The 16312-nt window shown below is 35.9% G+C and overlaps 1 protein-coding gene across 15 annotated transcripts in view; it reads right to left on the bottom strand.

The window, feature by feature from the left end:
- Positions 1-16312, bottom strand: part of WDR41 (WD repeat domain 41) — a 47600-nt gene that overhangs the window by 16398 nt on the left and 14890 nt on the right. For all 15 annotated transcript variants that reach the window (XR_015135522.1, XR_015135520.1, XR_015135523.1 and 12 more), the window contains exons 3-7: positions 10582-10630; positions 9244-9375; positions 6386-6448; positions 5349-5460; positions 1544-1606 (exon numbers count right to left, since the gene is read on the bottom strand). Coding sequence is in view for 4 of the 15 variants with exons in the window: in XM_086323163.1 (XP_086179289.1) it covers positions 1544-1606; positions 5349-5460; positions 6386-6448; positions 9244-9375; positions 10582-10630 (419 nt within the window). In the remaining 11 variants the exon portion in view is untranslated. The remainder of the gene's footprint in view (positions 1-1543; positions 1607-5348; positions 5461-6385; positions 6449-9243; positions 9376-10581; positions 10631-16312) is intronic.

Raw genomic sequence — 16312 nt, 5'->3', positions numbered from 1 at the left:
ATTATCTGAATACAATAATCTTTCGTAAATATTTATACTTTCAATGTGTTCTCCAGACAACGGCAATGGCTAAAATATAGTTTGCACATTGTTAAGTACACATTTAAAAAAAATAAATAAAGTAGAGGAATGAAAATAAGTCAGGAGACTATCACAACAGTCCAACCAGGCAAAAGAGGAGAAGAGTACCTGAACAGAGCAACACTAGTGAGATGGAAAGAAGTGGACCAAAATATTTAGAGCAGCCGCCCTCAAAGAATGGCCCCAGACCGACCACCTCAGCACTCACAGTACATGTTAGAATGCAGACGCTCAGGCCCCACTCTAGAAGTAGTGAACTAGAAACTCTGGGAGTAAGGCCCAGTATTTTGTGTTCTTAACAAGTCCTTCGGGTCATCCTCATGCACACAACATTTTGAGAACCACTGAGAGTAAAACCAGCAAAACACAAGCGATTGATTAGCAACAAGAGGTAAAAAGCAGAGAAAAGCGAGGCATCTTTCCAGCACAATAAAGAACACGGGAAAACTGAATTTCTGCAAGGAAGAACAAAAGAAAAAAAACTTAAACACTAAATTTTATCTTTAGAATCTGCTTTATGAAAAGCAAGCATAAGCATTGGGTCTAAAAATTACTTCTCAGACATGACTACACAGGGAAATTGAGTGGAAGAAAGAAAAAGCTGACTGCAAAGCAGCAGAGCCTGCAGATAGCAGCTTACAACTGGTAAACCATTAGCTCGTTTCTCACTGGCATTTGCAAACATGCCAACTGGTGATCACAGTAAATCTCGAGACTGGCATCTAGAAGTAGCAGCACAAGTAATATCAAATGCCCTCTGGGCTTCATTAGACAAATTCTTCAAGAAAAAAGCAGATTTTAAAAAGCAACTTCTCAGCACACAATTTTTATCCATAAGGTAATGAGCATAATAGGTTTGTTTTTTTTTTAAACTGCAGACTCCTGGCAGTAAATAAGTGAGCCAACAGTCAACAGTAAGAGACTAGCCTTCAAATGGCATGTTTATAATCAGTACATTTACCACATCCTCTCATTCTCCCTCCTGCCATCCCACTACTCTGAGGGAAATGGTGCAAACTCCACCCTCCAAGAAGACGGGTCCCACTCTGGTTTCCACAGCTCCTGTCTTACTGAACTCCCATAATAACCCTCTTCCAAACCCAGCTCGTTTTTAGTTTTCAGAATGTTGGCGTTCTTTTACGTAGCTAAAGTTTTTGCTGAGTGAGTGAGTGTGGGTCAACAGAGAGGACTGTGGGATGTAAATAGGCCTCTCCAGCATCAGAGGAGTGGGGTTACCTTGCCCACTTGCCTATGCTAGACCAAGTGTGGTACAAGAGCCGACCTAACATCTTGAAAATGTCTCAGGTTCCATATCACTTCAATAATTCCAGGAGGTCAAGACTGGGGGCAGGGAAAGATGTCCTTTAAATAAAAAGTCAAATTAGTCTTTCTGAAATGTTTATACAAGGCTAGTTTAAAATTTTAAAAAAGAAGAAATGATGGGGGAGAAAATCATACTCACTCAGTTCTTTGCCAACTGCTGCCACAACACAGTTCTTAGGTATTTCAATCAAAGCAGTGATCCCTTCAAAAACATATAAAAGTTAAATTATTTTCTTAATAGATTAGATCAAAAACATTTTCAGATTTATATTAGTCATTTCTTCAAAGGGGATGGTAACAATAAAGCTCACACAATTCGCTACATCACACTTGCATGTGAAAACGACTTTGTGAAAAGTCAGTAAAGTCTCTCGAAGGCTTTATTGATTTATTAAGGGTAGAAAATTCTCTTTGAATATTTGTACTATTATGGCAAACTTATTTACCAGGGACCCCTTAAGATAATCATCATTGCCATTTACAAGATGGCTAGCTCAAATGGAATACAAAATTGGCATTTTTCCTCAATGTAAATTTAAGAAGCCTGGGTGAACTCCCTGGCAGCAAATAAATGAGCCAACAGTCAACAGCTAAGAAAGTGGCCTTCAAATAGTATGTTTATAATCGATCAGTACATTTACAAAATTCCTTGTATTACTAGAATAATCAGATTCAACATTCTATTACATTTCACTTATTAAGCATACAGTGCTAAGTACATTTTTTATAGCTGAATCATGAAATGATTTTAGGATAACCACAACTTCTGTAATATATGTTATAATTATCACTTTTGTCAGCAAAAATTAAAGAATTCACGTGTTAGATTTAGAATTACCATATGTGTTGGCACAAAACTTGTTAATTAAAGTTAACTTTTCCCTTAAAAATATATGTAATTTTTATACAGTAATTCATAACACATATGCTAATTGGGAAAATATTCTCATCTGCTTTACCTTCCCACTTGGGGAGTATTTCTGGCCAACATCTTTCTTCCACATAGGTTTTACCAGTATGTTTTATATTTTTCCATGGTCAAGGACAGGGCATTGATGGTAGAGGAGGAGAAACGGGAGCAGCAGTGTACAGGATAAAGAAGTAGGAGAGAGAGGAGAGCAGGGGGAGGGAGAACAGCAGAGAATTCCAGATGCAGAAAACAGCTTGTCAAAAACATGTTGATTATTTATGAAATAAAATTACTGTAAACTCAATAATCCAGAAGTAGCAACTTAATGCACAGAATCACAGACCATAGTGATGGAAAGGGCATGGATGTCCTGTTTTCTAGTCCAAGGCTCCTTCCATTTTATCATACTAAGATTATTTTTGCTTATTTCCAAATACATAATAATTGTTCCTAAAAGCCCTGCCAGTCCATAAATCAAGCAAGGCTTAGTGAAAGGAGTTTCATAAAGTAAGGATCTATTAGTACTGCTAACTATTTGGCATCTGGTAATTTGGAAAATCCAAATCACGAAAAGCTCACCAATGGCAACTTAAGGTCTTTTAAAAGCTTTCTAACCAATTTTCTCAAGGGTTACTGCTATCTCTTACTGATAAACAGGGCAATACTGTAACTACTTAAAGTACAGTACTCAAAGCTAATTTGCAAAGGAAGGGGAATTGCAATAACAGGTGATTATTTCCATTAACATGCAAAAGGTCCTTTTTTAGCCCTGATTTCAGTATTTTACAACATGTGTGCGTGCATGCTAAGTCACTTCATTCATGTCTGGCTCTTTGCAACCCTATGGACTGTAGCCTGCCTGGCGCTTCTGTCCATGGGATTCTCCAGGCAAGAATACTGGAGTGGGTTGCCACGCCCTCCTCTAGGGGATCCTCCTGACCCAGGGATTGACCGCATACTCTTATGTCTCCTGCATTGGCAGGGTGTTCTTTACCACTACAAACAAGATTACTAGTGATCAAGTGGTGAACTAAGAAGTTAAACTATAAATCCTAGTAAGATAGGGATTTAGTTTTATTAAGACATTATATTATTTTTCTAGTATTTTATAATACCCATGTGGAGATAAGCTAGTTCCAATAAAGAAGTGTAAATTCAACTCACAGGGCTCCTACTACTCTAAGACAACAATAATATGCTTTAATAACAGGCATACCTTGGAGATATTTTGGGTTTGGTTCCTGACCACTGAAATAAAGCAATTATCAAAGTAAAGCAAGTCACACAAATTTTTTAATTTCCCACTGCTTATAACAGTAGTGAAAAAGCTGGCATAAAACTCAACGTTCAAAAAACTAAGATCATGGCATCCGGTCCCATCACTTTGTGGCAAATAGATGGGGAAACAATGGAAATAGTGACAGACTTTATTTTCTTGGGCTCTAAAATCTCTGCAGATGGTGACTGCAGCCATGAAATTAAAAGATGCTTGCTCCTTGTTAGAAAAGCTGTGACCAACCTAGACAGCATATAAAAAGCAGAGACATTACTTTTCTGACAAAGATTCATCTAGTCAAAACTGTGGTTTTTCCAGTAGTCATGTATGGACGTGAGAGTTGGACTATAAAGAAGGCTGAGCACCGAAGAATTGATGCTTTTGAACTATGGTGTTACAGAAGACTCTTGAGAGTCCCTTGGACTACAAGGAGATCAAACCAGTCCATCCTAAAGGAAATCAGTACTGAATATTCATTGGAAGGACAGATGCTAAAGCTGAAACTCCAATACTTTGGCCACCTGATGCAAAGAACTGACTCATTGGAAAAGACCCTGATGCTGGGAGGGATTGGGGACAGGAGGAGAAGGGGACGACAGAGGATGAGATGGCTGGATGGCATCACTGACTCAATGGACATGAGTTTGAGCAGGCTCCAGAAATTGGGGATGGACAGGGAAGCCTAGCATGCTGCAGTGCCTGGGGTCGCAAAGAGTTGGACACGACTGAGTGACTGAACTGAACTGAACTGATAATAGTTGTTAACATTATACTGTCATCTATTAAATGTGCAATAGTATTATGTCTAAAAGACAATGTATGAACCTTAATTGTAAAACACTTTATTGCTAAAAAACTATTAACAATTAGCTGAGCCTTCAGGTAGTCATTCTTTTTGCTGTTGGAGGGCGTGAAATATTTCAAGAATTACCACAATTGACAGAAACACAAAGTGAACAAATGCTTCCAGAAAAATGGTGCCAAGAGACTTGCATGATGCAGAGTTGCCACAAACAATTTGTAAAAAATGCATCATCTGCAAAGCCAAACAAAGCAAAGTGCGATAAAACAAGGTATGCCTGTATTCTTTCTAGGATGACCATGGGTTCGTTTCATTACTTTTAGAAACAAAAATAGTTAATAGTGGATCACATGATTTTAAGGTTCAGTTCAGCTCATTTTAAGGTTACTGTCATTTAAATTTACTCATTTATACTTAAATATTTTTATTCTGAATAAATTTTTATTCTTTAAGTTCCTTGATACCAATGTTAAGTCAAAACTGATTTTTTTCTGAGAAAACAGAATTCTGTTTTTACATTTTCACATGAATGAAATTTCCTTAGTAAAACCAACTGTAAAATGAGGGCATCCTTAGGACTCTATGCAAAGTCTGATGACCCCACAAATGAAGAAAATACTTTTGTAAAGTCATAAAGATCTGCTTCCAGGTAAACTCAGTTTAGGACATGGTCCAGGAACATGTAAGAAAAGGGTTTTATTGTTCACTTTTGAGAAATTCTGTTAGAAGGGGTGAAGAAGCCAAAAGAGGGAAAATCTTTTCCTTCCAATTTGAAATGGAAATATATTTCACACAACCCTTCACCTGAATTGGAAAATATGACTACATCTTATATTCAGAATTAAAAAGAAAAGCTCCTATATTACTGTTGTATTCATGCAAAGTCTCTTTGAAGATTCACTGTGTCTTTATTTTAGTGTCTAACATGGTTCACAAGTACCTTGATTTGTTTTTACCTGTATCAGAAAGGTGGCTCGTCTTACACAGAAGATCTAATTTTCGGTTCCACACGCACAGATCGTTCCCACCAGAGAGCCAAACATCTAGTCTCTGAAGAACAGCTAAACACTGTAAAATTCATGCAAAATATTTATCAGTTTAGAAATTCAAGCATTCAGTGGTTTTAAAATATGTCCACAAGTTGATACCCTTTCCCTTCAAGAGATCAGTAATCTTCAAAGTAAATGAGGAAATACTATTTCACTTTACTAGTATCTTTCCCCAAGCCTGCTTAAATTACTGAAAAACAGTAGCACTTTCTGAGACCACCTAAGGTAATTTCTTCTATAGGAATGCAAGTAACCAAGTCTTATCCAAGTTTGTTTCTCCAATCTGTAGCAGAATTTCTATCAATAATAAGCCCCAATTAGTATGTTTATAAAATGAACCTAAGAGTAGCCAGCCACCAATAAGCCACAAAAGATTTTGTTCTGGAAATAAGTAACTACTACTAAATTATGATTTTACAGAAAACATAGTGAGGCACAAATAGCTCCGTGTTTCAAGTTTAAAGCTAAAACAAAGAACAACAAAAAAAGACTAGCTACTGCCATATCACTTGGAAAGTAGTATCCCTTCCTAGAATTACCAACTAGAAATACACTGCTGCTTGCTGCTGCTAAGTCACTCAGTCGTGTCCGACTCTTAGCAACCCCGTGGACTGCAGCTACCAGGCTCCTCCGTCCATGGGATTTTCCAGGCAAGAGTACTGGAGTGGGGTGCCATTGCCTTCTCCAACTAGAAACATACTAGGTACTACATTTTTCCTTATCTTACTATAGAGATTCATCTCTTGCTCTAATTTAAAATTCAAACATTCTAGCATTTAATATACATACTCCCCAAAATCTAGTCTTAGAAGAATCAAATAGCTGTAGGTATGTGCAGAAGACATAATTTTTAAAACCTACAAAGATAATTTCATCTAAATCATTAGATAACTTTTTCTGAAATAAAAAGATTATTACCATAAAGTATCTGATTAAGATTTTACCTTTACAGTAGACTGGAAGCATGACACTTTCTGAACTTGTCTACCAGTATCACAATCCCATTCCTAAATTTATGTTAAGAAATAATTTCTAAGCAGAATTTCAAAAAATTATGAGATAACTTTTCTAATAATTATAAATATTACACATTTTTGTAGAAAATATACAAAGCATAAAGTACCTTGTGTTTATACTATTACAAAAATCAACTTAGCATAGCAAGCTTATAATCTAAAATAAGTTTGATGTGAATTTTACTATAAAACCATTTGAAAATACCAACAGAATGGATGGTCTGAATATCAAATCTTTATAAGCATTAAATATTGCAACTATAAAAAATTTAAATTTTACTCTCCAAAACAGTCTACCATAATCTAATAAACACTGAACATAAAATACTCATACTAAAAACTATCACATCCATTAATTAACATTAACTGAAAGCTCCCTCAACATGCCTGGCATGATTTTACTAGTTATCTTAATTCAAAGAAGACAGTAACCAAATACCTATATCCATATTTAAAATAATTTCAAGACCTCTCATAAAAGGTCCAAGATTAGTTTGACTTAAGGAACATAACGATTTTCAAATTTTTCATACCATTTCCTACGGTAAGATATACATTTTATATGAGAACATATTTACATATAAATGTATATACACACACATATATAGACTCTTAAGATTATAATTTGACAAAAAAAATCTACCCTCAGCATTTAATTAATGAAGTTAGTTAACAGCAAATACCCAAGCATGACAAATTTAAAATTCATCTGAATAAATGGAACTACTAACAAAGCAACCTGAAATTATTTTTAACAAGAAAAGTCATTCAGCAAAGGAAATTACTCTCTACTAGCATTTACCGTTAAAGTTTATACTGATATTGTCCCAGTTACCCATGTCTGTCCTGTAATAGTAATTTTAACAATTATCTCTAAATAGTATAGGAGAAGGCAATGGCAACCGACTCCAGTACTCTTGCTGGAAAATCCCAAGGACGCAGGAGCCTGGTAGGCTTCAGTCCATGGGGTCGAGAAGAGTCAGACATGACTGAGCGACTTCACTTTTACTTTTCACTTTCATGCACTGGAGAAGGAAATGACAACCCACTCCAGTGTTCTTGCCTGGAGAATCCCAGAGACGGCAGAGCCTGGTGGGCTGCCATCTATGGGGTCGCACAGAGTCAGACACGACTGAAGTGACTTAGCAGCTAAATAGTATTCTAGTACTTAAGAAGCAGTCTAATAAAAAGAATTTTATATTCTATTTTTGCAGAGATTATACTGATATGGAAAACAAACAAAAAATAGCTTCAGTCCATAAAATAACATGTGCCTCAATAGAACAATGGTAGTAAAGCTACTGTGACCTAAACATACTAAAGTGCATTTTATGCCCCTGATTATGCAACACTGTCATCACCACAGTGTATCATTTTATCTCCACCTAAATCTTTTTGTGAATTTCTACCACCTATTGGCAATCTGTCTAAAAATCACTTCAGCTGACAAGCTTATTTAAAGTGTGTCATAAAGTATGTCTTAGTTCTATAGAAGCCTAAGAAACACCTACACCTTTGGGCTTACTCCAAAACTCAACTTCACTAACACCTGAAGTTATGTGAATAGAATTCTCAGATAAGCACAGACTTTTTAAAGCTATTCTATGACACTTAAAAAAAAAAGGCAATGAAAGATTAGCTATAGCCTTCACAGATTAAATTCCTCATACAAATATAAAAAGGCCAACTTTGTTTAAGAAAAATATTTTATGAAAGCAGTATCACACAGTGATTCAGAGCACTGACTCTGCAGTCAGACTACTACTGCCTTTGGCCCTATACAGGCTGCACAAACTTGGGCCATTTACTTAACCTCTCTGTGCCTCTCTTTTCTTATTTATAAATGAAAATAATAAAAATACTTATTATAAGGGTTAAATGGGTTAGTAAATGCAAAACAGAACAATGCCTGGCACATACATGCAATTTATAAAACTTTACTATGGCTGTTACATCTTAAATTTTCAACTAAAAGTATAAGGAGGGAAGGTAATTTACATTTTTTAATTGTTTTAAAATACTAAATATATAAAACATTGCTGCTGCTGCTAAGTCGCTTCAGTCGTGTCCGACTCTGTGTGACCCCATAGAAGGCAGTCCACCAGGCTTCTCTGTCCCTGGGATTCTCCAGGGAAGAACACTGGAGTGGGTTGCCATTTCCTTCTCCAATGCATGAAAGTGAAAAGTGAAAGTGAAGCCGCTCAGTCGTGTCCAACTCTTCACGACCCCATGGACTGCAGCCCACCAGGCTCCTTCGTCCATGGGATTCTCCAGGCAAGAGTACTGGAGTGCGGTGCCATTGCCTTCTCCATATAAAACACTGAGCACATGCTAATTCACTTTTCTGCCAGACTTGGATTGTCAGAAGGTTCTTATGGGTTGGGACCATTAAGTTTCTTTTGCTGTACAATAAGCGTATAAGAAAATGTGAATTATTCTCCGGTTCAACTCATCTTTGTTTCTCTAAATTGAAAAGCAAACTGAGATGATAAATATTTTTAAGCCTACATTCTTCCATTTCCTTCATCTTTTGTAATTTTATATAAAGCTGGGAAGAATAGCTTTAGTTATGGAGTTTCCATCAACAATAAGTCTTAACTTGCTACTTCCAATCTTTTTTCAGACACCTAATACTTTCAAGAAGCGTCTTATGAAGGCTAGAACAAAACCATTTTTGCTAAATCATGAATGTACAGACAGGCCTCAGGAGGATAAAGTCTAATAATGTGTGTACTGGTCCCTTGGATCACCATAGCTATTTCACTTGGTTCTAGATTCAAGGATATAATGACTGTTCTATCAGCAGAAGCTGTCAAGATCAGTTGATTTTTTTCTTCACAAGTTTCCAAACAAGGCAATGTAATAATAGCTGTTATCTTTTGAGTGTGTCCATTGAGTTCCAAAAGTTTTTCTCCTGTCTGAAATATCAATAAAAATGTTAACAGTACTTTATATCTTATAACTTAATCTTAAATGACAACATTAAGCAAAACCACCAGGTAGAAAATACATACATTCCATCTGAAATTACTTAGATTTTATAATTTAAGCAATAGAATCTAAACAGATGCTACAAGAGTAGGCTTAAATAATTTTAATTATTTTCTAATAGAAAATAACAGATTGTTATAGGAAACTTTAAGGAATACACTTTCCATTTGGTTTTAAGATTATAATTGTGTAAATTAAGTATAAAATATCAGTAACTTGGCAGGGAAAATATAGGGAGTCTTCATTATCCAAGTATTTATTATCTCATCCTGTAACACTGCAGAATAAAAGTCAACAAACAGTAACAATTGGATGTAGATGCCCAATAATATATCAACCACTCATAAAGTCAGTATTGACTCTATTTCTATTTAACATCAACAGCTATTTCCATCCATCCAATGTCTTCATCCATCAGTCTCTGACTTCCCAAGTAGTAAATACAAAAATGCAAAGAAAATGTAACATAAATTTCAAATCTCTCCAAGGTTGCAGGATTTCATGATGTATGTGATGAATGTAATGTTAAACTGTGTCCATCACAGGCAAAGCCATTGAAAAATGAGGATCTGATGGAGTCAGAATAGGTAACAATCCAAACAAGGGTGAGGAGATAAATGCTTCCCAAGAGAATACTTTGAGAATCCAAGGATTAGGGAGAGAGGACCTAGAGAAATTTGGTAAAGCCTTAAATATTTTTTTAAAAATAAACCTTTTATTACATTACTATTAAAGTGAAACATGTGAAGAATATTATGCTGTCTAAATTATGCACAATTTAGAAAAATTCAGAAAAAATTGTCAATTTGGAAAAAACTGTCTCTCACAAAAATCAACACCTGATTCATTTTCAGAATCAGTACATAGCTGCTAACTTAAATTTTGCTTAATTAAAATTAAGACATTTATTTCCATAATTTAGCATTTGTTTCTCAGGAAAAATCTTAAATTAAAAACTATATATGAAACATTGGTCCTCACTGTAAATGGATTCATCCTAAGCAGCCCTTTTCAAACATTAATTCGGCTCAGTCTACTGGTATGCAGTCTCATCTCCAGGTAATGTTTATGAATACATACTCAACTATAGAGTCATGTCTGTGTTAGATAATCCACATAGAATCAATACACACCTGGGCATTCCACACAACTACAGTTCCATCATCACCAGCAGATGCAAATCTGGTTAGAGAAAAAAGGTCAAGAAAAACAAAAAATTACTGATGACATTTAAGTGCTAAAATTACTAAGACTAATCAGACGTTAGGGACTTCCCGGGTGGTCCAGTAGATAAGACTCCTTGCTCCCAGTGCAGGAGCCCTGAGTTCGATCCCTGGTTGGGCAACTAGACCCCACGTGCCAGAACTAAGAGTTCGCATGCCACAACAAAGGCCTGACGCAGTCAAATAAGTAAGAATAAAAGTTTTAAAAAAGAATTACCCGACTTTATTAATAGCATTCTGACTTACTAATATCAATGTACATTAAGTTCTTTAAGCCAACTTAATAAATCTTTATAGAATACTTTCTAATTTTTGTGTCAGGTACAGCAAATCCAAAAATGAATAAGACCATTCAGAGAATTATAACTGCTAGACTAAGAATAAGGGAGATCTATAAATGATCGTTAAAGTCCTTCCTTTAAAATTATATGATTAAACCCTGAAGTGACATGAAACCAAGCTGAGGAAAAGCTACAGTGACAGGAAGTGATATCCCAGGAGTAGACCAAAGGAATCTTGTCCTTAGATTCCTTATATTCTAGGTAAAGGTATTTAGATATTTTAACTCTACTATATTTAAAGCCAGTATCTCTCCTTTGTTCCTCTCAGTTCTGTGGTCTTTCCACATAAATATCCCATCTCCCTTTCATGTCTTTTGGTTTGGAAAGTTTGGTTTCTGTTTTGCTTTTTTAATGAATATTCTTGAAAAAGGTAAAGGTAAGTTTGCTTCTTGGCATAAAAAAAGAATTGTAATGAACTAAATTATAGCTTTTCTCTACTCTTTACCATCCATTCACTACAGATCAAAAACCAACCATCTATACTTTATAGAGTAGAAGATAACCATGATACAAACACTATCAAGAAAAATAATCTGTACAGGATTATTCATCACAATGGCTGAATTATAATAAAATCAATATAGCATTGTTCTCAAGCAGTGTCCCAACACAGTGGTATACAGCAGTCACATTTTAACCATGTCAACTGATTTGTTAATAATGTACTACACAAGTGTGTAAATAATCAAAATCGATTCCAAGTTGTTCTTCTAATATCACTTTTTATTCACTTGAATTCAAAAGTTTGCTTTTCTGGATGGGAGAGAAGGAGGTAGTATTATTCAGAGCCAGCTATGAACTGCATCTGGTTATGGTTAATAACCATTAATAAGTGGTACTCCACAAGCAGCTATGGTGTTTAGAAAATGTGTACTTCCATGCAAGATTGTTAGCATATTTTCACAAAAATCTGGGCATGCCTTAAACATCTTCATTAAAGTAAACATTGTGAGCTGTGTGTGCGCCATTGGGAGAAAAGTAGAGAACTGATACTTGAGGACACAAAAACTATTAATACTTTGGCCCTGAGAGTCTCTGTTCTATTGAATTTTACCCTATAGAGATCCATATAATCTCCCTACTTCAGTCATATAACACTTCCCTTAACAGTCCAAACTGAGCATCAAGTTCAAATTTCTCACACTCAGTTTCAAAGCCTCATATATAGCTACTGTCCTCACTGGCTCTGACAATTCCCATACTCAGTACCTGCTGCAGAATCTTTTGATTACATCTTCTACTGCAGGAGCTAAGAGATTAGGAGATGGGAAATTGGCCTAATGGAGTCTGACAGAGTCCATTAGTAACTTTTAATAAAGAACTACTTATCTTTTTAACAGAAAGGACCATTTAAAATGTCTTAGTTAACTAGATAGAAACCATACAAAGAACTATTTTTAAACCCATACGTAACATTTATTCTGTTTTCAAAATGAAATATATAAAAGATATGGAGACTAAAAAGAAAACAATTTTATATTTAAAAACAATTTCTTATGCTTAATTACACAGACTGTCTGAATCAGAATACGAAGCAATGCCTTAAATATCAAAAATACTGCTGGATGTCGATCTTTAACAGCTTATGTTTCTAGGGCTATTGATTTCTTTTTACTTGTACCATGATGAAGGGGAGGGCAGAACTCAAGGTCTTAAGATTTCTTTGGTATAAAATATCAATTTCTATTGATTCTTGAAACTCTTATAATTGCTTTTCTCCCTTTTAGAAAAGTACAGGTTTAAAATATACTTTTTTCTAGCCCTGATTTTTAACTTCTCATTATTGCTTTATCATGTCTGAATCTCATGACTTCACAATGAGAGATGATTGAACGGTTGAGAGTTTAGAAATGAAATACAGAGCATCTCATCTCAAACTTTAATTCAATCAGTGGTGAACAAAAGTTAAATCTAAACAATGCTCAATAGTAATGCATGAATCCACAGCCCATTTTTTTCTTTTTATCATTCAGAGGTCAATTATCCAGTTTGTGTATTATTCAGGCTTTTCAATTCTCATATTCTATTGCCTTTTCTTTTTTTTTTTGCCTTTCCAGTATTTATTATTACCTGCTCTAAAGAGGAAACGTGAAGCTTTAAAATGCAAACCAGTTTGACTTTGCTACATACCAGTACCAGCCATAAAATAACGAATAAAGGGAAGGAAGATCATTCACAAATGACAATTATCCATTCTCCTAGCATGGATAACTGAAAACTGGCAGCACTATATCAGCTTATCTTAAATCAGTTTATCCTCATCCGTGAAGCACACACTCTAGCCATCTCCAAATGAGAAATGAAACTTCAATCTAAGAATCCCTAACAGTAAGATACACTATAACTATGAAAAGAAGTAGGGAACAATAAAAGAAGTAATTAAATGCCAATAATGTTTAATATAGTCAATGGAAGAAAAAATAGGGGCTATACTGCCATATAATAATATACAAAAAAAAATTTTTAAACACTCTAAATTAATAGAACCCAAAGATTCAAGTCTAAAGATTTTAAGAGAAATCCTTCTTTACTGATACACACAAAATAGTAAGATTTCACATCATGTGTTAGGGAAATGCCAAAATCAATTACATGTGGTTCTTATTTCAAGATCTTAAAATTCAGTGATTGTTTAAAAATGTACTAAAGAAATATAAGACATCAATTGTAAGACATACTATTATTTTATGTACTATTAAGGAAAAATGCTGTTAGTTATAAATGAAAGACACCAATTATATGATGTATCCAAATTTTAGAGATGTTACTGTACCAAAAATAGGCTTTTTAGAATCAATGAAATATAGTAATTATCGTACTTATTTATGTTTCCAATATGGCACTTTCCAGTCCAACACATTTCTGATTACCTCTAGCAGGTTTAAAAGACTAAAGAAATAGTCCTTGTTTCTTGGCATGAAAAAATGGCTGGAAAATTCTGAAAGAGATGGGAATACCAGACCACCTGACCTGCCTCTTGAGAAACGTATATGCAGGTCAGGAAGCAACAGTTCGAAATGGACATGGAACAACAGACTGGTTCCAAATAGGAAAAGGAGTATGTCAAGGCTGTATATTGTCACCTTGCTTATTTAACTTATATGCAGAGTACATCATGAGAAACTCTGGGCAGGAAGAAGCACAAGCTGGAATCAAGATTGCCGGAAGAAATATCAATAACCTCAGATATGCAGATCACACCACCCTTATGGCAGAAAGTTAAGAGGAACTAAAAAGCCTCTTGATGAAAGTGAAAGAGGAGAGTGAAAAAGTTGGCTGAAAGCTCAACATTCTGAAAACTAAGATCATGGCATCTGGTCCCATCACTTCATGGGAAATAGATGGGGAAACAGTGGAAACAGTGTCAGACTTTATTTTTTGGGGGCTCCCAAATCACTGCAGATGGTGACTGCAGTCATGAAATTAAAAGACGCTTACTCCTTGGAAGAAAAGTTATGACCAACCTAGATAGCATGTTTCAAAGCAGAGACGTTACTTTGCCAACAAAGGTCCATCTAGTCAAGGCTATGGTTTTTCCAGTGGTCACGTATGGATGTGAGAGTTGGACTGTGAAGAAAGCAGAGCGCCGAAGAATTGATGCTTTTGAACTGTGGTGTTGCAGAACTCTTGAGAGTCCCTTGGACTGCAAGGAGATCCAACTAGTCCATTCTGAAGGAAATCAGCCCTGGGATTTCTTTGGAGGGAATGATGCTAAAGCTGAAACTCCAGTACTTGGCCACCTCATGCGAAGAGTTGACTCATTGGAAAAGACTCTGATACTGGGAGGGATTGGGGGCAGGAGGAGAAGGGGACGACAGAGGATGAGATGGCTGGATGGCATCACTGACTTGATGGACGTGAGTCTGAGTGAACTCCAGGAGTTGGTGATGGACAGGGAGGCCTGGCGTGCTGCGATTCATGGGGTCACAAAGAGTCGGACACGACTGAGCGACTGAACTGAACTGAACTAATGAACTAAATTATAGCTTTTCCCTACTCTTTACCATCCATTCACTACATGGCAAAAAAAAAATCATCTATATTTTGTAGAGTAGAAGGCAACCATGATACAAATACTAACAAGAAAAATAATTTGATAAGATGCTCAACATTGCTCATTATTAGAGAAATGCAAATCAAAACTACGAGATATCACCTCACACCAGTCAGAATGGCCATGATCAAAAAGTCTGCAAACAAATGCTGAAGAGGGTGTGGAGAAAAGGGAACGCTCTTGCACTGTTGGTGGGAATGTAAACTGATACAGCCACTATGGAAGATGGTATGGAGATTCCTTAAAAAACTAGGAATAAAACCACCATATGACCCAGCAATCCCACTCCTAGGCATATACGTTGAGAAAACCAAAATTGAAAAGACACATGTATCCCATTGTTCACTGCAGCACTGTTTACAATAGCTAGAACATGGAAGCAACCTAGATGTCCATCAACAGATGAATGGATAAAGAAGCTGTGGTACATATACACAGTGGAATATTACTCAACCATAAAAAGGAATGCATTTGAGTCAGTTCTAATGAGGTTAGATTACACAGAGCGAAGTAAGCCAGAAAGAGGAAGATAAATATCATATTCTAATCCATATATATGCTCAGATGGTAAAGCATCTTCCTGCAATGCGGGAGACCCAGGTTCAATCCCCGGGTCAGGAAGATCCCCTGGAGAAGGAAATGGCAACCCACCCCAGTACTCCTGCCTGAAAAATTCCATGGACAGAGGAGCCTGGTAGGTTATAGTCCATGGGGGTCACAAAGAGTCGGACATGACTGAGTGACTTTACTTTCACTTATGGAATCTAGAAAAATGGTACTGAATAATTTATTTACAGGGAAGAAATGGAGAAACAGACCCAGAGAAAGACTTGTGGACATGGAGACAGGGGAGGAGAGGGTGAAATGTATGGAAAAAGTGACATGAAACTTACATTACCATATGTAAAATAGATAGCCAACGGGAACTTGCTGTATGGCTCAGGAAACTCAAACAGGGGTTCTGTATCAACCTAGAGGGGGTGGGATTGGGAGGGAGATTCAGGAGGGAGGGGATATATGTATACCTATGGCTGATACATGCTGAGGTTTGACAGAGAACAAAATTCTGTGAAGCAATTATCCTTCAATTAAAAAATAAATAAAAATTTTTTAAAAGGCAAAAAAAAAATAATTTGTACAGTGGCTGACTTATAATAAAAGTCACAGTGGCTGACTTATAATAAAATCAAGAAAGCACTGTTCTCAAGCAGTGTGAATAAGCAAAAATATAGTCACAGTGGTGTGA

This window comes from Bos grunniens, chromosome 10, assembly GCF_055505025.1.
Source record: "Bos grunniens cultivar Pamir isolate PY7600 chromosome 10, Bosgru_T2T1.0, whole genome shotgun sequence".
NCBI classification, from domain to species: domain Eukaryota; kingdom Metazoa; phylum Chordata; class Mammalia; order Artiodactyla; family Bovidae; genus Bos; species Bos grunniens.
Note: the sequence above shows the minus strand (reverse complement) of the source record. Positions and strands in the feature narration are given on the sequence as shown.